Here is a 24,142-nt window from a genome sequence, read left to right on the forward strand (position 1 = left end):
ATAGGATGAATGCTAAAATAGGCATATTGGTACCCAAGTGATAATGAATAATACCTTAAGACTACCTCTAGGAAGATTTTTTTTTTGTAGAGGGTCATGTCATCTGCCCTTAGTCCTCCTGCCTGGTGTGCATTTTTAGTCCATAATTTGGCTGCTGATATAGAAGGCCTTCAAGTTGTGATGACAGAAAGCCAAAGAAAAACTAAATGGATCAGTTGACATTGGGATTCATGAAGACCTACACAGACTGGAGTGATCCATAAGTTGGCAGGAAAAGAGTAAAAGGGAGGCCAGAAGAACCTGAATAGTGCAGAGCTGCCGAAGGTAAGGAGTAAAACGAGGGAGCCACGCAGCTTGAGGACAGAGGATACGTGTGTGGATCTGACCGCGAGGAGGGTGCTGACCCCTTGTGTGGTGGAGACAGAGCTCGAGCTCATCTGCTTGGAGAGTGGGGGTGGGGATGAGGTGATGAAAATCAGGGTCAGCGGGTCTAGACCCCTCACTTGAGAGAGACAACAATGAAGGGAACAAGAGAAGAGCGAGGGCCGTGACGTTCTTGAAACTTACATGAGAGAGAAGAGCAGGTGTGGAGACCGGCAGGGCCAGTGACCAGGAGAGACTAAACGTTCTGGAAGAGTAGCCAGTAAGGGAAGCATGCTGGAGGGTGCAGAGCCACTGGGCTTTTGTTGTCAGCGATCAATGTCACATGGGCCTTAACTGTGTTGCATGACCTTGAGGTGTTTTCTGTTGCTCTCCCAGTTTCTCTCCTTCGTTTCTTATGGATCAAACACTTGGTGGCAAAAGGAGAAGCAGTGGGGAAAGCAAACTCACATTTATCGAAGGCCTCCGTGTGCCAGGCACCATGTGCGGTGTTTACCAAAGTCAGATGAGCAGGTGAGGCCCACCCTCTGACGACTGACTCTGGGGGAACACAACGTGGGGCTGCCTCTGGGCTAACTCAGGTGAGCTAGCTCAAGGAGAGAGTGGCTGGGAGGCCAGGAGCCCGCTTATGACAGCAATGCCTGCATTTGCAGCTCTCCCAGTTCAAGTGGCATCTCTGGAGGGAGAGCAGGCTGGCATAGGGGCCCTAGCAGCGCCCTCTCAGACCCAAGCTGCCATCCGGACCCTCAGTTTTCCTTCTACATTGGAAAAAGGGGGTTACGAAACAACAAGGTAACGGGGGAGGAGCTTTTCTTCTTTTAGAAAACACTTTTTTGGGGGATGGAAAACCTCTTTCTAGCGTGCCTGGACAGTTCTCATGGTGCCAGGGGGCAGACCTCTCAGTACCAGGTGCCAGTGCTCAGAATGTCAGTAAGGGTGGGCAGAGAGGGGCTAAACACTTTAATTGGCTGCCACCCCACCCACCCTAGGCTCTGTTGGGATCTATTGCCAACTGTCTCCTTAACTCCATGCCCCTGCCGCGGCCCCATCAGCTGCCCGCAGTCTTCCCCAGGCTCTTGGGTTTCTTGTTGCCGTGAGTGGCACCATCCTCCACCCTGCCAGCCAGGCCCATGACTCCTCGTCTCCTTTACTCCCCCGCACAGGCAAGGGATCTAGAATGCGCCTACTTGACATCACTTAGACTCGTCCCATCTCTTTGTCTCGACCCAGGCAGAATTAGTCATTCACCACTCCCTGGAAGCCCCATAGTCTTATTGGTGTAGCACTTACAGCCTGTTGTGATTGTTATTTGTGTGTTTCTCCTCACTCACCTGCGAGCGCCATTGCTTTACTGTGGCCTTGGGTCTCTGCGGAGTGACGCTGGATGTCTGTGGAGTAGATAAAGGAAAGCCCAGCAGAGCTGCTAGTGCAAGGCATTCAAAACTGAGTAGGTATGAATTCCAAGGGTTGCAGTTATTTTCCAAAGTTGCCATAAAAGGCCAAAATGTTCTTGAGGCTACAGAGGAGTCAGGTCTGGTGTCGGGTGTGAGGGAGCGTTTAGGGTTGGGGACGTAGTAGCGTGCATGAGCGTGTTGTGCGCCGTATGTCCCCTGTGCACGGGTGTTGGCATGTTTGGGGAGGGTGTTGGCGAGTGTAGAAGGGATGCGTCCGTATGTGATCCCATCTCCGCTCTTGCTAGACTCTGCGCCTCAGACGCTGACATGCAAGGACGGCCCCAGTATGGCACGAAGGCCATACTGCAGACAGGCCCACGGATGGGGCAGGTCAGGGAAATGCCACGTCTTTTGGCTCCTGTGAAGAGAGTGTATGGTCACGGACAGCGACCGCTGTGTGCCGCCTTCCATCCTTCTGTTCTCTCCTAAGGAGTTCCATGTCTGAGCGCTGACTGACCCTGAGTGCTTTTCTTCTCCTCTCTCTCCCTTCCTGCAGTCGGTTCTGAATGTGATCAGTGAGCTGCAGGAGCAGATGTGTAGGCTGCAGCTGGACATCCACAGGCAGATTCAAGAGCGCCTCTCACTCAGTAGGGACCACCCGGAGGAGGTGGCAGCCGGCGACGGTGCGGCCCGGCCCCAGCCCTGCGGCCAGGAGTGTGCCCGTTGGGAGGGGTCACCAGTAGGAACCACACTTAAGTATATCGGAGCATGCGTGTGTGGGGCATCTCACTGGCGGAGGGGCTGGGGCTTCTCCTACCCAGAACAGCGTGCGCTGGCTTAACATGGATCTGTGGTCACCTCTGGGCAGAGCCTGGGACTCGCTCCCCCCGGGATGTGAGCTGAGCTCCGTGACCCTCACCGAGCAGGGTCTGACCCGGCGAGGCCAACCCTCTGACCGGTGGCGGTACTCATCTCCCTCAGGGCTGGGAATGAGGTGTGTCAGGTGCCCTGAGTGACGGGGCATTGGTGTAAAAGCAAGCTTCGGGTCCCCTTCCCAGGTACGACTCAGACACTGATTCTCCCTCCTGGGCTGGGAGATTAAATGAAGTTTCAGCTCACATGATTTTTTTTTTTTTTTTAATTTAAGAAAAAAATAGCATCATAAAATAATCCTCTCAAGTTTATTTTTAAAGAGGTTTATCCCCAGGGAGAAAATAGAACACAAGTGTCCATATGCTGTGACAACTGTCGTCATCTGAATTTCCGGGAAAAGTTCTCCCGTGTAATCACATTCGAGGGATTTCATGACCTGTGGGCCCTATGGGGTGTATCTGACTGGGATTCTGGACTTGGCCCCTTGCACTGGCATCACCAGGTCCTTTGTGATGGCAGCTGCACAGAAATGAGCCTGTGCCTCCAAGGCCCGCTATCGAAGAGGACTTGGAAGCCCAAGGGAAAGTCAAGGGCATAGTAGCCATGTCTGTAGGAAGTTGCCATGATCCATACTGAACTATGGGACATGTTGAAAATCTCTACCCAGACTTGGGCATGAGGGGAGGCGGCCTCGGTGGGGAAAAAATTGAGAGTCAAGATGTAGGTGTAGATTTGGAAAGGGAAGCTCTGAGAGGGGTGCTGGGCATGCCCCACGGTGAGTGGGTTACCCCAGAAAGACTTGTAAAAGAAGTTACACTGTGCACCAGTGTTTATAGCCCACGATGGGCAACAAATAGCTTAGAAGGAAGAGGATGCGCTAGAGAGGTCACAGGGCCTGGAGGTCATCATGCTCTGTGTCCCCACAGTGGCAGCCCCTCAGCAGTAACCTGCACACTTTCAGTTCTGCCATCAGCAGGCCTGGCGCCCCCTCAGGCAGGGCCAGAAATGTTCTCAGAGAATGATCCTGGATCTGCTACAAGTCACAACAGGCCTTAAAGTCTAATGTTGCGGATCACAGAGGCAATAATCTTAGCTTGGAAGATACGTTTCTAAAAGGGCATCAACAAATGTTCACCTCAGTTATAAGAAAATCTTAGTGAGTATCCCTGCAAAATGCAAGTGTAGGCAATGTAACTTTCTGGTGGATTGTCTCAGGATGCAAAGGCCAGTTAAATGATGGCTTGAATCGCAAGTGTTCGTTCATCCAAGCAATAATGCATACCTAACTATGTGCCAGAGGTTAGCAAAGCTCACGGAGTTCACAGTATAGGAGGAGAACTAGCCATCAGCAATCACACCAGGAACTGTTTAATTGCAAATGATGTAAGAGATTATACAGATGCCACAAGAGAGTATAGCAGAGGGACCTGATGAAGTGTAGAGGTTGGAATAGCTTTGCTCATGGCGGCCTGAAGGATGGGCAGGGGTTAACCTGGCAGAAATTTCCAGACAGAGGGAGAGGCATATGTGAGGGCCCAAGTCAGAAAGAGGAACTAAAAAGTATCCAGCATGGCTGGAGCATAACTGGGGAGAGACAGTAGTACAAGAGGCAGGCAGGGTCCTGGGTTCGGCCAGGCTGTACTGGTCGTGGGTTAAAGTTCGTGAGCTTTGAGGAGCAGGGAAGGGCCAGGATCAGATCTGTGCTTTAATTGTATTGTTCCCCTGGATGCCATGGAGGTCGATGGCTTCAAGAAGGGCAAGATGACAGAAGACCAGCCAGTGGAGAGGCTGTCCAGGCTCTCAGCACTAACTGCTAGTGATGGTAGAGTTGAGATAAAAGAGAGATTCCGGTGATTTCCTTGAAGGTAGAATTTAGAAGGCTTGGGGACGAGTTACGTATGTAGGGGGGAAGACAGAAGGAGGTGCCAAGGATGGAGCCCAGGTTTCTGGCACAGGATGGAGATGCCATTTAGTGAGACAGGGATGTCTACGAGGGGGAATTAAGAGTTACACTTGGCTCATGACAGTCGTAAGATGCCTCTGTGCCATCCATGTGGAGATGTTGTGGGAAGTTTGTTGTGTGAATCTGGAGTTCAGAAAGTCTACGGAAGTAACCACTTTTATGCTAATTTTTCTGATAGAAACCAGTCAGCAGGACCATTTGTCCATTAAAGGAACCTAGGTTTGGGATAAGGGTGCTCAGCGGTGTCTTTACTAAAGGGCTACTTTAGAAAGCAGGGGCCCTGGGGTCAGAAGATACAGCCCTGATTTCCAGCTCCACCATCGGCAAGTTGTTTAAGTGTCACTTCCCCGCCCAGCAACCTTCAGAGGCTCCCTGCTGTCTAAAGAATGGCGTCAGAACTCCTTATATTCTCATCCAAAAGCCTTTACAGTAAGGGCCCGCCTTATCTTCCCGGTCTCGGTCTCGGTTCCCACTGAATGCTGCCCATCCTCTGCTCCAGCCCAGCAGGCTGTCTGCCCTCTCCCTGGACGCCTCCTCCCTCCCTCCTTTCTTCAAGCCAACCCCTCCTCTGAACTGGAACACCCAGACCGGCCTCTGCATTTCACACTTAGCATCTGTCCTTTTAGCGTTTTGTTGCTGTCCTCCTGGCTGTCACTTCCTCTGTGAAGCCTTGCAGGAACGCCGACCTCCTCCCCTGGGTTCCTCGACCCCCAGCACAGAGAGATGCTCCCTATTAGCCTGCTTCCTGCTGCTTTGTCTGCAACAAGCTGCCTCATTTCTGCATCTGTTTCTCTTGCTCCCAAATCCTACCTGTCCTTCCCCCTACACATACGTGCATGATTTGGGGAACACACATGTCAGAAAGGGGCGGGGAGAACAAGTTCTGGAAAGAAGAAGAAAGTTTTCTCTTCCTTTTGTCTGCAACTCCCTGGCCTTTGTTTTGTGATGGGCACATAGCTTTTTCCTGAAACGAGGACCGTGTTTAAAGATCGGAGCCAGCCTCAGCGTGCAGCCTGATGCGGTCGCTCCTGCCGTGGTATCCACTGTGCATGTGCTTTACCCAGGGTTGTAGATCCCAGGAACATCCTGCTCTTTAACCAGCAGCACTCTGTCTGTCTTCCTCAACCCCCTAGGAGTTACTGCAGGAGCTCCGGCACCTCAAAATCAAGGTGGAAGAGTTGGAAAATGAACGGAACCAGTATGAATGGAAACTGAAGGCCACCAAGGTAAAAGGCGGCTCTGATGTTTACGGAGAGGCTTTGAGGCCCAGTGGGGAGGGTCTGGGGTGTGCCGTAGCCTAAGGCTGAGGAATGGGGGAATTGATCCCGCTGTGTGTACACGCGACAGTGCCCAGATTGTGTGAGCAGACAGATTTAATCCAGGAGGGCTCTTCTCCTGGGGAAAGCCCATGAGATATGAGCTGCTGAGGTCGCCAAGTCTCCTTCCTCTCTCTGTGTCCCATGGCACCCCCAGGCTGACATTGGGCCAAGCAGGGCCTCTACGAGTGAGTGATGAGTCCTAGAGCAGATGAATGCCAACATTGTCTTGGCTGCATCATTTTAAATTTAGCAGTCCCTCTAATAATCAGTTTCTAAAAAGAGGCATGCTTTATTTTTAGCAATTCCTAAAAATATATACTTGTAATATTTTTTTAACCACATCATGTTTCTGTTGAACTGGGGAGCTTGCTGTTTAAAGGACACCCGTGATACATTCTTTCGTGAAATAAATTTTATCCCTCCATCCTTTGTTTTCTCTAATAGTTTCCTCTAATAGTTGGAAAGGATTCAGCCCACACATTTATTGTTTTGGCCAGAACGTTGTATTTTAAAACGTCGAATTAGCTGTCACTTAAGTATTAGGAAATTTCACGTATACAGTTAGACTTCCATGCAGGCGGAGGAGGGACTCTCTGGGGTTGGGGGCTGGAAGCTTTAAAACCCTGAAGCAGTTTTCCTGCCTGAGGAGCTGGCCAGGCTCCCTCTGGTGGGTGGGTGCACGCCTGCCTTTCCACTGAGAGCTCTGCAGCGCCACCCACAGGTGTTACCAGATGGTCCTGTAGGCATTTTCATCTTAGAGTTTTCTTAACATCTCGTTTGTACTTTCAGTTTTATTTTTTCTATAACTTTAAATGATTCTAAAAACAATAATAACCATTATAGATAATTTTAAACCACAAAAATTTAAAGGAATAAAAATCATTCGTATCCTGCCCAGGAGCTACCACTATTAATATTTCCTTCCAGGCATTTCTCTTTTTGGGGTGTCTCTCTCTCTCTTAGTTTTTGATGTTGATAATTTATACACAATTTTATACCATGCTATTAAAAGAAAACTCCGAACATGATGTTGATGTCTATATAATATTCTATTGCATAAACGTAAGTAATTTTCTTAACTATTTTACAGATGAGGAAACTGAGGCACAGAGTAGTTAGGCAACTTTCCCAAGATCTTACAACTAGTCAGCTCGAGCGCTAGACAATCTGCTTGATCATCTACTGCTTTGTTCTTATCTACGTGTTCCCTTGTGTGCACTGTGCTTCACAACCCCCAGTTCGAGGAGCACTGTTTCTCTAAAAGCTCAGAACCTTCCATCCCCATGATCCCCTCAAGCGAGTCCTGTCTTGGTGAAACCTTTGAAGCTGTACACTCCACCTTCTCTTATAAAACCAAACAACTCGTTTAAATCACCTAAGCGCTTTGCCTTGGCATGTAGACCTTTGAGATACTATGGGTTACTTAATAACCGCCACGTCTGGAGACCCTCCTGTGTGCCAGAATGTGTTAAGCCCTTTGTACACATTTTCTCATTTGGTCCATAAAATAACCCAGCAAGGTCTATTGATTTATTATCCTCGTTTTCCTGGTAAGGAAACTGAGGCTCAGCGTGGCCAAGGTGAGGTTCTGATCTGGGTCTGTGTCGTTCCAAGACTCATACTCCTTTCCCTCTGTCATCCTAATTCCCTGCGGTTGAAACCTGCCTTGTTTTTGAAAGTTCTTCCATTTTCTGTGTAAAGCTTCTCAGTCTGTCAGTGTGATTCGTCTTTCAGTGCAGCAGCGGTAGGGCAGGGTCCCTGGGTTTAATAAGGCCCAGCACCTGCAGAGAGGCAGAGCCCCCATCTCTGCCTGGCGCCAGTCTGCCTGGCTTTGTCCCAGACCTCTCGCCACACAGCTCCAGCCTCAGTGGCCATGCAATAGCATACTTTTCCCCATGGTCAGGTACACGGCCTCTGGGCTGTTGTAGACTTCCCAGCTTAGGGACAGATACCTTTCTAAGCATAAGAGAGCACCTGTCATTTCTGGCCTGTTCTGTGAAAAGTGGCACATGGGAGGTTGGGCCCAGCCACTTGGTCTGTAGAGTTGTAAATAAATGACCTCACCCAGAGGCAGGCCTCAGAGAAGAGCCTGGGCTCTGCCTGGATAGCATCTCGTCACTGGTGTCCACTGTGGGGCCCAAAGACAAGAATCAGGCATCCGGATTCCTAACAGAGACCAGCTCTCACCCTGTCTACAGAGAAGGGGAGAAATGGGTGTGGAAGGTGCAAGAGAAGTTAAGAGAATATCTTCCAAGAATATTCTGGCCCTTGTAGAAATGAGAGGCATTTGGATTGAGTCCCAAGGCTAATATTTTCAGAAGCCACTGTCGCCATCAATCGTAAGCCCATGGCTCCAAGGCCCTGGGTTAGCTGTGCAGAGCTGCCCATGGCCACGAGTCTCTGCAAGCCGTTTGGTACAGCTGGACCCAGCTCTCTGTCCTCTGTGGGTGGAAACCAAGCAAAGGGACAGTGCTCTGTAGGGACTTTGGATAAGGAAACCCACCCCTTTGCCACTTCTTTGTTTTTACATGGGCCCATTTTGGGGATGTTAGGGAAGGTTTGTCCAGAACCCCTTGAGGTGGGCTCAGGGAGCCCTCTCCCCATAAGAGGAGCCCTCATCTGTGCTATTAACTCAGCAACAGACAGCCCAGGCTGGGTGGAGCCCTGGCTTTGGAGCAGGCAGGGTTCACGTCCTGGCCTGGTCGCTGAATAGTTCTGTGACTTGGGAGTCGAATCCTTCCCTACTCCTGTTTTCTCCCCGGTGACATGCAGGGGTACTGCTTCATCCCATGGTTTCCTGTGAGGATTGAGTGAGGGTTGATGTAAGAACGCAGTGAGCATGGGGCCGTTGGAGAGTAGGCTCTCAGTCCGTGTGTCCTGAAGCTGAACACAGGCCTGTTTGGTGGAAGGGCCACCAATAGGACCAGTGCTCATTTGATTACTTGACTTGTTCAAAAATGACCTCGGGATAGGACAGCCCCATACCATAACCTTGCAGAATAAAGGTGGGGCCCGATTGGGCTACCACATGGGGAGAGGGTGCCCAGAGTAGAAGCTTTTGCTGTGTGTGCCGTTGGCTGGCTGGGAGTTAGTTCTCACCCCCTTTCTTAGTCTGTTTTGTTTTTTTTCTTTTTTATAGATTTTATTTTATTTTATTTTATTTTATTTATTTATTTATTTATTTATTTATTTATTTATTTATTTATTTTTGGCTGACTTGGGTCTTCGTTGCTGCGCGCGGGCTTTCTCTAGTTGCAGCAATGGGGGCCACTCTTCATTGTGGTGTGCAGGCTTCTCACTGTGGTGGCTTCTCTTGTTGTGGAGCACAGGCTGTAGGCAGACGGGCTTCAGTGTTATGGCTCGTGGGCTCCAGAGTGCAGGCTCAGTAGTTGTGGCACATGGGCTTAGTTGCTCCGCGGCATGTGGGATCCTCCTGGACTAGAGATTGAACCCGTGTCCCCTACATTGGCAGGCAGACTCTTAACCACTGTGCCACCAGGGAAGCCCCTCTTAATCTGGTTTGATGCTCAGAGAACTAGCTAGTTATCCATAAGGGAAGGAATAGGATGAGAGCAGCAACAGAAGTGGCATTTATTGAGGACTTACTGTCTACTGAGCATGAGACTAAGTTGTTCATAACCCTTACCATACTTACTCCTTACTGCAGCCCCGTGTGCTAAATGCTATTTTCCTGGTTTTATAGATGAACCAAGACTCAGAAATGTTAAACCACTTACCCAACTAGGAAATGAGAGAATCCAAGTTTAACTCCAAAGCCAGTGTGCCTCTCAGGATGGGACCTACCCAGTTCTGATCTTCTAATCAGTATGGGAACACAGGGACCACCTGATTTGCTGTTACGTGTGAAATTTAATCTGCTGTACCTAGTAGAGACTTGGGAACCACCAGTGCTGCTGCCCGTATGAATGTGTGTATGCGCCTGTGTTGTACTTATATGCTTGGTTTACAAAAGTACGTCCACTCAGCACACCTGAATGCTGTATGTAATGCTTGCATGTAATTTCATTTGGGTAAAGGAGCATAGATGTCTGAGGTTGGGCAGAGGCAGTGGATATGCATTCAGGGTGGGAGAGTTTGAGGAAGGGAACTCTTGGCTCACTCATTGTCTACTAGTAGTGATTTGATTTCCACTGTATTTCCTGTATGGGGTGGAAAAACGAAAGATGAACGTACTTGTTACAATGCTTTACATACATGCTACTGCAGAATATCTTGGGAGAAGGAAGACCATGTCCAGAAAGAGAATATCCATCTTTGGAGCAAGGGCAGCCCTCCCATTGAGCACGTTCCCACCTCCTCAGGCCTCTGTCTTATTTCGGCTGCAGAAGGCATGGGAGGGAAAGAGCCTGGTCAGGCAGGAGGATGCAGGAGAAAGAGCAGGTGGATGGCCAGGGCCATGGGCATGTCCACAATGGCCAGGAAGACTGCGTTCATTCCGCAGAGCTCCACCTTGTGGGGAGGGCAGTGAACACCTCTAACTGCTCACCTCTGGCAGCTTTGCTCCTAACTTCTTAATGTGTCTTAGGACCCACTGGCCCTGGGCTCTGACTTGAGGTACTTTGTCATGGTGTGGTAGTCCCTCTGAGCTGGTAGGATGGCTTTTTCTCTTTCAGGCTGAGGTAGCCCAGCTGCAAGAGCAGGTAGCCCTGAAGGATGCAGAAATTGAGCGTCTGCACAGCCAGCTGTCCCGGACCGCAGCTCTGCACAATGACCATGCAGAGAAAGGTAACTGGCCTGAGACAGAATGCAGTTTGCCCTTTGGCCCTGGGCCCTCTCTTATAAGTGGGCATGTGTGCCTCTGGGTGTGTGTAGTGCTGTGTGAGGAGGCATGCAGTGTGCACGTACATGTGTGTGTGTGTGTTCGTGGGTGCATGCATGGGCCTATAAAGCCCAGCTCTATTGTGGAATCATTACCATGAACCCCTCCCCTGTTTGGAGGACTCAGCTCTGAAGTCTTTTCTCAGATGCACTCTGACCATTGAAGCTCTCTGTGCAGCTACCTCTGGAGCTTTTACTCTTTCCCTTAATTGAAAGGACTTGTCTTTATGTCATCACCAAAGAGGCTTTAGCAATTCATTCAGTCATTGAATGGATCCCTGCCTGATACATAAGAGCCTGAGGCTACAGAAACAAATTCGTTACTTCTCATCCTTTGGATCTCATCTTAAATGTTACCTCTCAGGAAGACCTTTCCTGGCCACCCTACCTCAACTAGGTGCCCCCATTTTTCTCAAACTCAGCACTCTTGTTTTCTTTCATAGTACTTATTGTAATTGATCAGTGTTGTATTTCGTGAGGTCTTCTTGTATAGACTGTCATCCTCCTTCTGGGCAGTGACTGTGTCTCTCTTATTTGAGACCATATCCACAGAGCTTCACACGGCATTCAGCCCATGGCTGCTAAGAAATATTTACTGAATAAGTGAAAGGATGGTGAATGGTCCCTGAGGAGTTCAAGTCTTGCTGATTAAAAATAGAGGCTAAATCCTCAAATATTCTTAATGCGTATTTGACATTTACAGCTATTTGCCTTATATACAAAATGATCACACACCCTCCAGCTTCTCCTCTGGCCCTGGGGCTGCAGAGCAGTGCTGGAGGAGGTCACATAGCCCTGTGAATTAGCCCCACTACAGAGTCGCAGCTGGGCCTCGGCACCGCTTAGCTTGGATCCCTGGCTGGGGTGGGGAAGCTGTGCAGCCCCGAAACAATGGCTTAGGCGGGAGGAGGAAATTAGTGACCCATGTGCTCATCCCTCCGCCAGCCTTTCTCATTGTCTTCTCAAGCCATTGAGTATGTCACCTACTTGCCACGGCCTAATGTGGAGGCTGGAGACCCCTGAGATACTCTAGACTGTCTGTGATGCTAAACTTGCATAGAGAGCTCCCCAGGCCCTGACTTCTGGGCCAGGCAGGCTTCCCCCTGCACTCCATGCTTCCCCACAGGCCTTGCCTTCCAGGCCCCACCCCATTCCATCGTCGGGCACCCCCTGGAGCTGATCCTTGGGGCCTTGCTCAGGTTGGGGCCTGCCCAAGGCATCAAGGTTTGCCAGTCTTCATCTGGAGCTTACTGCCCTCCCCTCCACAAACTGGGTTGCCAAGTTGATCTTTAGCCGCCCAGAGCCTAAGATAATGAGCAGCACTCTGCACCTTCCTCTGAAAATGAATCCCTACAACCATTTACACAGAGTCCATAAATCCATTCTTCCTATTGTCGGATGGAGCAAGCATCCCAAAAGGAGATGGGGTGACTATACATATTTTTGTCCCCTTGTCTCCTGTATTTTTCTTACATAGACATCCCTATTCTCTGTAGTACCCAATTTGGGGATGGGTATAGGGCTTTGTTTGGAAAAACTAGCTATGTGTTAAGTCTTAGACCTTCACGTATTTGGCAGAAAGACCCCCAGCTCCTTTAGGCTTTGGCCTTTGACCTGGCTCTCCAGACTAGTTTGGGAAGAATTCGAGAGTCTCTTGGGTCCAAAGTGAGAGAAGGCAATGTGTTGTCCACCACAGACTGACAAAGATCCCTTGGCCCATAGAGAAATTCTGTAGGTTTATGATGAACTAAGATTGTTTTCCTTAACAGAGTTTGTTTTAATATATCTATAGATCCAGCTAAATACTGTTAGTCAATTCCGACTGTGACCTTCTAAATTGAGCCAAGTACCTGGCTCTTTTTTACATAATCATTCTTTCCCTGTCTCTGTTCAGCTATAGATTTTCTTTTTTTTCTCATTTTAAATTCTCCTCTGCTACAATCCATGGGACAGTGTGATTCTCTCTGAAACTAGTTAGCAGCCCAGGTACATGCCTACTCAAGTTATAAAGGATAAATGTCTGTTTCCTTGTGGGATGTCAGTTGTGAAAGATTTGGGGGTTCCTCTGTGTCACCCTTGAATAAATGGCATTTTGGTTTTTCCCCACAAATGTCTATAAAGAGAAGACAAAATAGTAGGTTCATTCATTTAATAGTCCAACAAATATGTAATGAGACTGACTCTACACCAGATACCATCATGGGCTCTTTAAAGAAGTTGGGAGCCACGTGTAATTTATCCATATGGAAAGTCAGCATCTTTAGCAGGTGGGAATAGTTGTCTGCATCTACATAAATAATTCTTCCTATACCTAAATTCTTTTAGACCAAGAAATCCAACGTCTGAAAATGGGGATGGAAACTTTGCTTGTTGCCAATGAAGATAAGGTAAGATGGCCATGGAGTGGCCCTGCCCTTTCCCTGCTGACATTCCTGGTTCTGTTTGGTCCTATTAGTCTCTGATATTTTGGACAGGGCTGTGCCCATCAGACCACTGACTCAGGAAGTGTCAGGAGAATGGCCTCTGCCTCCTAGACACATGGCTCAGCCACCTGTTTTTGGCTTTGATGCCCGGGAGCTTTGCCTAAATACCATCTCCCAAAGGCAGAATAAAGCCATGCCTGTTCATGCAGGTGTAGGGAAAAAAATACCACTGAGGTTACGCCAATATCATAGCTGCTGCTCAGACTACTAGCAAAACTCAAGAACGGTTCACCAGTCTCCCACGTTCATGATCTGGTGATAGACCCATCGTAACTGGTGATGCATAATCATAAAATAGCCACCTCCATAACTAGAGAGTACCTATCTGGCAAAAAGATCAGCTCGAAGAATCACAAGCCTGCATTTTACAGACGAGGAAACAGACTCAAAGTGCTAATGTAGGTTTGCCCAAGGTCAGGTAACGGTCGATAGTAGAGCCAGGGTCATACCCAAGTTTATCTAACTCTGAAATCTGTGTGGCCTCCCAAGTCCCCAGCCTTTGCTGAAAGAAATGATCCTTCTGGGAATTTCCTCTGTTGTGTAAGGAATCTCAGCCTCCTACAGAGCAAGTGAGAGTTTTGAGAGAAATACGACAGCTTTATTTTAGTCTTTTTTTTTTTTCTTCACGTAGCTCCAGAGGACAATACTCGGACCAGGAGGCAGACTTCAATGGCTATTTCAGGAGGGTAGGGAGACAGTGAGTTTCCTGCTTCGGGAAATGTTTGAGCCCCTCGAAGGCTGTATCAAACAGGGATTGTTTTATGACTAGAGATTGGACTCATAGCCTTCAGGTAGAGGCAAGAGTGCTTGCAGCTGCTCAGGAGGTAGACCACTGAGAACCCAGGGCCTGGACACTGTGTATCCCTTTGGAATATTCTATGGGTTCCACATAGCATTTCTTCTCAGTGTGCCCAGAACATAGCCAGGGCCCCCAGATGAAATCACCAGGTGCCAGTGGTGTTGTTTACATAGAAATCTGTCTTGTCCTGTGACAGGACCGTCGGATAGAGGAGCTTACTGGGCTGTTAAACCAGTACCGAAGGGTGAAGGAGATCGTGATGGCGACTCAAGGTAAGAGCAAGGGGGAGCTTGCCATTTTCTCCCCTAGATATTCCATCTCTACTGTGTTAAATCCAGGGGCAGACCTGCCAGAAGAGTCCTAATCTTCATTTGGAAAAATGCTCTGCTGGAGAACGGAGCTGGTTAGACTGCCCTGGGTGGTGGGAAACTGGCAGCTGTTGCTTTCCAGAAGTTGTGTCAAATGGCAGTCAGTTCAGAACTTCCAGGGACTATCCAGATCGCCAAGGAAAGACAGCCGTCAATTCGAGCCATTGGCAATCCCTACCCTTGGAAGATCTATGCACCTGCCCAGGACACCTCTTAGAGGCAATGAGTGCAGTCAAACCTGGATCCAAAGGCAGCTTAGTACCCTCGTTGGGGATCAGAGCTTGCCCACCTCCTGGAGAATCTAAAAGCTTCCCCCAGCAGACGCCAGGACACTTGTGGAGCCTTCTTTGAGTTGCTGGGTACCTGGGTTCCCACAGGAAGTCACAGGGCAGTGAGAGCTGTTTGTGTTGCCCTGAAGAATCTTCTGAATCACACTTTTAATGTCCCTTTATGTGTTTCTTTGTCCTTTTTTTTTAATAAGTTATTTATTTTTTGGCTGCGTTGGGTCTTCGTTGCTGTGCGCGGGCTTTCTCTAGTTGCGGCGAGTGGGGGCTACTCTTCATTGCGGTGCGCGGGCTTCTCATTGCAGTGGCTTCTCTTGTTGCGGAGCACGGGCTCTAGGCGCACGGGCTTCAGTAGTTGTGGCTCGCGGGCTCTAGAGCGCAGGCTCAGTAGTTGTGGCGCACAGGCTTAGTTGCTCCGTGGCATGTGGGATCTTCCTGGAGCAGGACTCGAACCCGTGTCCCCTGCATTGGCAGGCGGATTCTTAACCACTGCACCACCAGGGAAGTCCCTCTTTGTCCTTTTTTTTTTTTCTCTTTGTCCTTCTTAATGAAGGAGAAACAACGTTAGGATTTTGTGGTACAATTATAGGTTTCTAAACAAGTCACGTGGTGGTAATCATCTCTTCTGCATTAATGCTTCCAGGGCCTTCAGAAAGAACTCTCTCAATCAATGAGGAAGAACTGGAGGGAGGTTTCAGAAACTGGAACACTGCAAATAAAGGCCCTGAAGAACTTTTTAAACCAGAGGTACTGCGTTTCCAGTCATGATGTGGGGTTTCAGCAGGCCCCAGGAGCTTACCCTGGGCCTGGGGGACGATCTAGTCAGGTACCAGTCAGGTACCTCTCAGGTGTAAATCTTGACAGGTAGAAAAACTTAAATCGATGGAGTTAGCCCCCGAGGCCTCGGGAAGAGCACTGAGGGTGGGGAGGCGTCAGGGCCTGTGCTCCGGTTGGGAGGGACAGCATAGTGGATACTGGACTTCCCAGGATAGGAATTTTCTTTTTTAACTGGTTTCCTTGTTTATTTTTGCCTTTCCTCTCTGGACTATAAGCCTAGACCAAAGGTGTTCTTTGTTTTATTTACCACTGTCTCTCCAGGATCTGCAGTGATGCCTGATACCCAGTAGGAGTCAACAAATATTTGTTTAATGAATGAATGAATGCATCTTGCTCATTTGGAGGGATAGCTGAACTTTTGAAGTGATACATTCCTATTTCACAGACAACGTCCCACCCCTATAACCAGTATACAGATTTCCTTTTTTCTTGTTTAAAGTTTGATCCAGTTCTATGAACCTCTCTGGACTTAGTCTAGATACACGTAGGCAAATTAACTCATAGATACAGATCTCAGATGAAGAAGGGGTTTCAGCCCAGGATCCAAAAGGTTCTTGAAACTCCAGAACAGTCACAGTGAAGAGGATCTTAGCAGTCCAACTCAACCCTTTTAATTAAGGGAGGAGCAAAAGTGTCACCCGGTGGGCCAGTTATGTAGTCAGAGCAAGCATCCCAGATTGCTGGCAATAATAGCAGTAACTGATACCCAGTACCTCTGGGTGGTCCCTGTGATGAGCACTGCACATGACTCACCTTATTTACTCCTCATGACCCCATTGGGATTCTTCTTTTATTGTGTTGCAGCTGAGGCTCAGAGAGGGTGAGTAATCTGCTCTAGGTCACCCAGCAAGTAGATGGCAGAACTTGGACTTGAACACAAAAGCCCAGGCTTTTAACAACTTGCGTACTATGATGCCAGAGTTCTTTCTATGGTAGACCAAAAAGATACTGGGCTTCTAGAGAGAAGAGGCAGCCCTTGCAGACAGGAAAGACATCAAATTGCATCCTTATCTACCACCAGATTAGCTCATGTTCATTCCACCCTTGATACTCTTGCCTTTCTGGCCTCCTTGCTAAGCTCATTCTCATTTCTCAAGATTCAGCTCAAGTGTTCTCCCCTCTGAAGCCTTCCTAACCTTCCCACCAACAAGAAGGATCCCCTCCCTCCCCTCTGTCCCCATATTATATTATAGGTATTGGTATCAGAGGGACATGTTGCATTGCTCTTTCATCCTAATTAACTTACCTGACTCCCTGATGTGGGCAGTGCTTGCCCCACACCCAGCACAGGGCCTGGCAGGCAGTAGATGTTGCTCATGTTTGTTGACTGACTATATGAATTACAGAGTTGCTCATTGCCAGCAGAAATCGACTCCGGCTGACCTTTGCCAACAAGGAATGTTTTTAAGAGGGTGTGCAGTGGCTCACTGAATGAAAGGAAGAGCTGAAGAACCAAGCTCAGAAAAGGCAGGGGCAGCAGGGATTCAGGTCTCAGGACTGACTTGTCAGGACTCTACTGCTAGAATGTGAACTTAGGCCCTGGAAGGAGAGGCAAGTTGGCCAAGGTTGTTCAGTATATCTTCCTCCTTGTCTACAGCCGTACCACCCTGAACGCACCTGATCTTGTCCAATATGTCTTCCTTTTTGGCATCTCAAAAAAGCAAGGCATTGGAATTGATGTAGCCACCACGGCTGTACCCAGGGGTGGAGATGTAACTCCCCAAGAGGAATTGTCCAAAAACGGGGAAAGGATGGTGGGTGATCTCCAAACAGTATCTGTCCAGTGACTCTGCCGTTTCCGGTGCAGGTATCTCCAAGAGGTAGCTCTCCCACGGTGGGACCACCCCCGCTACCGCAGAAATCACTGGAAAGCAGGTAGGAGGCCCAAGCATCTCCGTGGAGCCGCTGTGCTCTCAGGCCCCTGTCGGGGCTCCAGACGCGGCAGTGAGCACAGCCGCCATGTCCTGAGCACACCTGCCCTCCCTTTTGGCCCCAGCAGTGGTCACAAGGGCCAAAATGGTGGAGCAGTCATGAACCATGCCTACCTGCCCTGGCCACAGAGGGCCTTCCCTTCCCACAGGCTGGAGGTCCGGGTCGTTGTCACTGAGAAAAGACTTGGCCAGGGGGTGGGGCCTCAGAGGAGAGGTGGCTGCACCTCATCTGTGCCCCCTAGTGGTCCTTCAGAGCACCTTGTGAGGTGTGCCTGCCATTCCCGTCAGCCGCTCTGGCACGTCCCTCCTGCTCTCAGGGAATCTAGCCCTGTGACAATCCACATTCTCCAGGGAGGACCATTTCTCCTCACAGGGAAGTTGGTCCAGTTGCCTTGGGGAAGCTTCACATAGCAATGAGCTTATCATGGGCTGGCCTGTGGGGTCACTTCGCTGCCACCTGACTGATTCCCTCGAAAATGAACCTATTTCTAGTTCCCTACATCAGCTCTTTCGAACACATTTCCAAGTTATGGGGATCTGGAGCTTTACTGCCGAGAGCAGGCTGCCTTTCAGCCAAGGTATCTGGGGAAGACAGCCACAAGCGTGGTGGGAGCTTCCCCAGAAGGGCACTGAGTCTTCAGAGGTCTGAAGCCTGTGCACTCCGAACCCCATTTTCCAGAAAGCCATTGTTCCCTGAGCCTTTAGCCTCAGAGGAAAACGGCAGTGTCAAGGAGGGCAACTGGCCAGTCCTTAGTTTTGCAGAAGAAGAAATTTGGTTGATGAGTTCACTCGGAAGTCGGCACTGAGTGACTCAACAGTGACCAGACTCACGAGAGACTAATGTACTAACAGATGCTGATTTATTCATATGAACTGAGAAATGTCACTACCAAGGAGATTTGACACCAGGTAACCCTGTTGCCTCTTCTCTGTCCAATTGGTGCCCTTCTCTGCAAAATAGCCCCGGAGAAAGCAAATTCCTCTGAGCAGACTGCTCAGGGCATACAGAGACAGAGCAGAGGGTTGAAGGATCCTAGCAGGCGATGCTTTGGAGCTGTGGCTGATGTGCTCATCTCCACTCCAAGGTGGCACCACCTCCCTCGCTGGATTACTGTCAGACTCCCAGACAAGGCAGTATTGGCTTTTGACTCCACAGACATTGGCCTCCTTTCATGACCACACAACAGCCAACTCCCACTGATGCCATTGAATTGAGTGTATTCGGGTTTTTTGAGGAATGCCAAGGACTTTTGATTTGGATTTCAGTGATGCTCTCATGCCCTCACCAAGACATTGTCAGACCAGGCCATCCCCAAAGTGGGCCAGTCTCATCTTGTGTGTAATGGTTATGATGAGAGGGTGTTTTGTTTTTTTCCTGCCCTTGACCCTAAGCCCAAGATAGACTACCAGTTAAACATTTGAAGTGTCCTCTGCACGAATGATACCACGTACCTCCTTCTCCAGTTACTGTTTCCTTATTGACTTTCTTTTGTGTTTTTCCAGGGCTCAGAAAAAACTCTCCTGTAGTCTCGAAGACTTGAGAAATGAATCCGTGGATAAGGTCAGCCTATCAGCCTATCCATAAAGATGACTGGGTTACTTCTTTGTGCCCAGCACAGTGCTGGGATACACAGGCTGGGTGCTGTCCCTACCTCATCGAAGCTTTTATCAAGTTTGCTGGGCAGGCAGGAATTACAGGAACATTTTGAGAAAATGTTCAGGTGTGGTGTGGCCCAAGGCATCCTAGAGGCAGGGCAAGTCAGGACACGCTACCTAGAGTTGGTGAGAGAAGATGCTGAGGTGGGCACGGGCAGGTTTGGGGAAATGGTGGGGAGTAGGAGGAGGTAAGGTCAGAGCCACGAGTCAGATGGAGCCGGAGAAGATCTCGAATCCTGGCCCTATTTCTCCAGGGCACTTGGGAGTGTTGCACAGATTTTGAATGAGGACATAATGTGGATAAAGGAGACCCCGGGGGTGGGTTATGGGATAAAGTAGATTGGAGAGGAAGCTTTGTAAAGAGTCTAGAAAGGCATGAGGAGGGCTTTGTGGCCCCTGACCAGGTGGGGGACCCCCATGCTGAAGGGGAGGGTCGCAGGCTCTTGAGCAGCAAGGTCATTGAAGATGCAGGGGTTCTGCCCTATAGAGAAGCTTCAGTGACCTTGCCACATAGATCCCTTGACGTCCAGCAGTATGCCAGACTCCCTGGTGATACAGTAGAGAACCAGGAAGGATGGAGCTGGCAGTGGCTTTGCTCCCACGATCACATGCCTCTCGCTTCCCCGATCAGATTGCTGGCAGCTGCCCGGGACATCTGTCCATGAGGTCGGACAGTGACCTGTGTTTCCTCCACGGATGGTGATGATCTGACATAAAGATGGGGAGGGAGGGGTGAGCCTTGCAGGTTCAGGCAGGCAGGTGGCCCTGAGTTGCTGTTGTGACTAACGCAGTTCTCTTTTTCTCCACATAACTGAAATCCTCCTTGCCATCCCATAGTGCGTCGGTGGGAACCAGCTCTCCCCAGTGGTAGAACCCAAGGTACATTAACCGCATGTCCCTTTCGTCTATGTGAGGTTGTGCTGTTTGCCAGAGTCTTTTCACTTAGCAAGTTACAGCTTTGGTAACCTTAAGATATGTTAACTGTAAAGGGGTAGGAGGGTGACAGGAAAGACGAAACTTCCTCTCCTGTGTTCTTTTTATGTGCACCCAGCTGGATCCTGTGCTTTCATCTCTATTATCTGTGGGATAGGATTTCTTATTATCTCCTCCATCTTATAGGCTCTGATAATTCCTCTTTGACAAGGCAAAGTAGATCTGATCTCTGGGAAGGGGGATATTATGATCTCAGCACACAAGTAGAGGAATATGACAGCTCTCATCCCTTCTGTGCTGATAAGTCATGATTAAAAAAACCCAGGAGCACTTCCCTGGTGGCACAGTGGTTAAGAATCCGCCTGCCAATGGAGGGGACATGGGTTCGAGCCCTGGTCCGGGAAGATCCCACATGCCACGGAGCAGCTAAGTCCGTGCGCCACAACTACTGAGCCTGCGCTCTAGAGCCCACAAGCCTCAACTGCTGAGGCCACATGCCACGACTGCTGAGGCTCACGCGCCTAGAGCCCATGCTCCACAACAAGAGAAGCCACTGCAATGAGAAGCCCATGCACTACAACGAAGAGTAGCCCCTGCTTGCCGCAACTAGAGGAAGCCCACACACGGCAATAAAGATCCAACGCAGCCAAAGATAAATAAATAATTAAAACAAACAAACAAAAAACCCAGGCGCACACGCAGCCTCAGGTGCAAGGATCCTTCTGTAGCGTCCCCTCACATGGGTGTCTGGCCCTTGCTTTCTGTGAGAGCTCATGACATTGTAAGACACCCCCTGTGTTCTTTTCCAGCTCTGTCTGTTAGATCCATCTCTGGACTTCCCTAGAATGAGCATCCGCTGATCGGCTCTCCCTGTGGAGTCCGTGGGATGAGCCAGTCTCCCCTGCTCCTGACAGTTCTAGAATTGGAGTCCCTCAGTCCCTCTCTGAGTTATCATCTTCTCATGTGCACAGGTCACAAGCCCTTAAAGTTCCTATTCTGTCACCTTAGGGTGAGCCCTTGGTCCTCAGTGTGTGCTCTACGTCGTGCCCTGGACCACACTTGAGCCTGATATTGTAGATGGGGTCTGCCCCGTGCATACCTCGCTCCAGGGACTGATGCTGTGGTTACTGCTGTCACTCCAGACCCTGGGCAAGGGATAGTTCTCTGTGCCTCTGTTTAGTTCTGTCCTCGTGTGCTAGGCCAGAGGCAGGAATTGTTATTCTTTATTTAGAAACAATAAAACTGAGGTTCTGAGGGCCTAAAGAGAGAGGGTTTGGCCCGAGTCGGTCTGACTCACAGCCCGGGGTCTTCCCGCTCAGGTGTGCTACCTCTGTGCTGCTTTAGGGCAGCTGGGTCACCAGCCATCTGCTGCTCCTTGCCTGAGGTTTCCATCCCCCACCCCTGTAACCGGGGTTATTCTTCTCAGAGACTGCAGGCGCAGAACCGACTTCAAGCATTTCTGTTTCCTCTGTGTCGTGTTCTTCTGTCGCATCCCCTTCTCCAGCAGTGAGTCCTTCCTTCCTAGCTTCTCTTCCTGGCTGAACAGAGCTGAGAGAGAGCCCTTTCCGTTGCCCTTGGTTCCTTTCGTCGTCTTTCTCACAGGTCTGGGCCGCCTTTGAAGCCCGTCTTACAGGAGGTTCTGCCCTCTTTATATCTCAGTTCCTCAGCGACCTCCCAAGGCAGCCCACATGGGAGGCCTTGGTTGTCTCTGCCCTGTCTTAGGGAGGCATGTGTGATGATGCAACAGGAGACCTGTTTCTGAGCCCGCCCCACTCCCACATCTCCTGTATGATATGGAGCTGGGAGGCATGCCCTTCAGTTCTCGAAACTTTTTGAATGCTGCCTTCCCCACCGTCAGTGGTTCCCGGGTCTGACTGTGCATCAGAGTAATCTGAGATTCATTTTAAAAACACAGACCCCCGGGGTGCCCTCCCAGAGGGGCTGATTCATGGGTGTGGTTGGGACCTGGGAATTTATATTTACGAGTGTCCCAGGTGATTATGAAGCAGCCCTTGCATGGGCTAGTATTTGGAAACTGTTGGTCTTGACCACAGGTCTGATCAGGTTCAGCCTGTACCTCATGGGTCATGAATTTAAAAATTGTGTGGTCTCCATCTCTTAAGGTTCCAATTATTTCCACTTCACCAGCCAGTTCCTTCAGAATCCCTTGAAAATTTAGCCCACTATTCTCATACCTCTCCTTTCTGAGCTGATTTATAGAGGATTAGTATTCAATGTTCAATGACTGAATTGGATTTCAAACAATTTCTAGGACATGCCTTTATAAGCAAACCGAATTCAGGAATTTATTGGGCACTTGGCTTTTAACTAAATGAAACTTCAAAAGATGTCGCCGCTGGGGACTTCCCTGGTGGCCCAGTGGTTAAGAATCTGCCTGCCAATGCAGGGGACATGGGTTAGAGCCCTGGTCTGGGAAGATCCCACATGCCGCGGAGCAACTAAGCCCATGCGCCACAACTACTGCAGCCCGCGTGCCTGAGCCTGTGCTCCACAACAAAGAGAGGCCACCACAATGAGAAGCCCGCGCACCGCAACAAAGAGTAGCCCTCGCTCACGGCAACTAGAGAAAGCCTGCGCACAACAGCGGAGACCCAACACAGCCAAAAAAATAAATTTATTTTAAAAAACCAAAACAAAACAAAAGATGTTACCGTCACTGAAGTCTCCCATTACTTTTCTGACTTGTCAGTTTTGAAATTGGTTTTGTCTTTCTTTTCTACTTTTCTTCTGGGTCCAGTTAAGTGATCCACAGTTGATTACCTTGGTAACATTGCTTTAATTTCTCTTTTCTTTTCACTCAAATGCATTCCACTGTGTTTCCCTCAGGTTTGTGGATGTAGGGCCCATTAAATCCTTCTTGACCAAACAAGTGCCATTCTTCTTCCCCTCTAAATCAACTTGTTTCTTTGGGACCCTTTCTATGGCTGCGGTCCAAGCACGGGGCCCACTGCCCTGGGGCTGAACCTCATGCAGGCTGTGGTCCTAAGTTCCTGGGGAACTCCGTGCTGGCATGTAGCCCTCTGGCCCGCTTCTGCTCACATCTCCCCCCGAGTGTGTGCTTACCGTCTCGCTTCACCTTAACCTGATATTTTTCAAAATAACTATTATCGTGATATATAAATATAAGTAATAGATAATATTATATATTCTAAACATACAATAAAGCAGTAGGTATGGCTTTTATTGGAATTCTGGTCTGTGTATTCAAAGAGCTTGAAGGGTAGTTCACAGCTGTTGATTCCTTGAGCTTCTGAGCGCGAGGCTAAATGGCAAAGGCTTCCCTTTCTGCTTGGACTCGGTTGCAGTCAGCCCTGCATTTGGGCTCGACTCTGTCCCCATCTCACTGTGTGGCTTTGGGCAAGTTTCTTTCTTTCTCAGAGCTCTGATCCCATTTCCTGGCCTGGAATAAATAATCTTTCTGAGGGGGTCTTTGAGTTGGCCTAAGTTTAAAAATGGTTCTTAGAGAACGGGGAGTTGTTTCTGCATCCAAAGATTTCCTAACTGGGTTTGAGGCTCTCTCTCCCTCTCCTTCCAATAGGACGGCCCTTTCCTGGTGGAGCACAAGTACCCCACGTTACCTGGGAAGCTTTCAGGAGCCACGCCCAACGGAGAGGCTGCCAGATCTTCTCCCACTGCCTCCCCGCATGACCCTGCAGGGAGCGGCCTGCTGAGGCTGAGTGAGTGTCCAGGCCCCAGGCTGGCAGCCTCTGGAGCCTCGGCCTTGGCATTTCCACTGTTGCACGAGGTCCCTGCGCCCCCCCCCCCCACCATAGCCCACAATTGGAGAACGGGGGTGGGCATGGGTGGATGGGACAAGTCCTACCTCAGGGTGGTCCCACGTCCAGAGGTGATTGCTGTCTGTCTGGGCACAAGGTTTCCTTCCAGAAACACTTCAGAGCCCCAGAGAACCAGGATGTGTACCCACCTTCTTTCCACCTGCAATTACTCTACCCCCATTGCCCCGCCTCCTCTCTCCCTCCTCTCTCCACCTGCTCCTGCCCTTCCCGTCATTCCTCTTTCCCTCCCTCTTAGACACCTCACTCCACCCTCCCTGGCCCTCC

At 49.6% G+C, this 24,142-nt stretch overlaps 1 protein-coding gene across 8 annotated transcripts in view; it reads left to right on the top strand.

Moving 5' to 3' along the window:
• The window catches only part of PPFIBP2 (PPFIA binding protein 2), a 158,251-nt gene that overhangs the window by 117,181 nt on the left and 16,928 nt on the right, over positions 1–24,142 (top strand). For 7 of the 8 annotated variants that reach the window (XM_068554740.1, XM_068554732.1, XM_068554735.1 and 4 more), the window contains 9 exons: positions 5,745–5,837; positions 10,565–10,676; positions 13,095–13,156; positions 14,248–14,323; positions 15,347–15,450; positions 17,348–17,415; positions 18,975–19,032; positions 19,965–20,006; positions 23,620–23,758. In XM_068554740.1, coding sequence (XP_068410841.1) covers positions 5,745–5,837; positions 10,565–10,676; positions 13,095–13,156; positions 14,248–14,323; positions 15,347–15,450; positions 17,348–17,415; positions 18,975–19,032; positions 19,965–20,006; positions 23,620–23,758 — 754 coding nt within the window. The remainder of the gene's footprint in view (positions 1–5,744; positions 5,838–10,564; positions 10,677–13,094; positions 13,157–14,247; positions 14,324–15,346; positions 15,451–17,347; positions 17,416–18,974; positions 19,033–19,964; positions 20,007–23,619; positions 23,759–24,142) is intronic. The other variant, XM_068554734.1, reaches the window with a different exon arrangement.

The sequence above is a fragment of the Eschrichtius robustus genome, chromosome 11, assembly GCF_028021215.1.
Source record: "Eschrichtius robustus isolate mEscRob2 chromosome 11, mEscRob2.pri, whole genome shotgun sequence".
Taxonomy (NCBI): Eukaryota; Metazoa; Chordata; class Mammalia; order Artiodactyla; family Eschrichtiidae; genus Eschrichtius; species Eschrichtius robustus.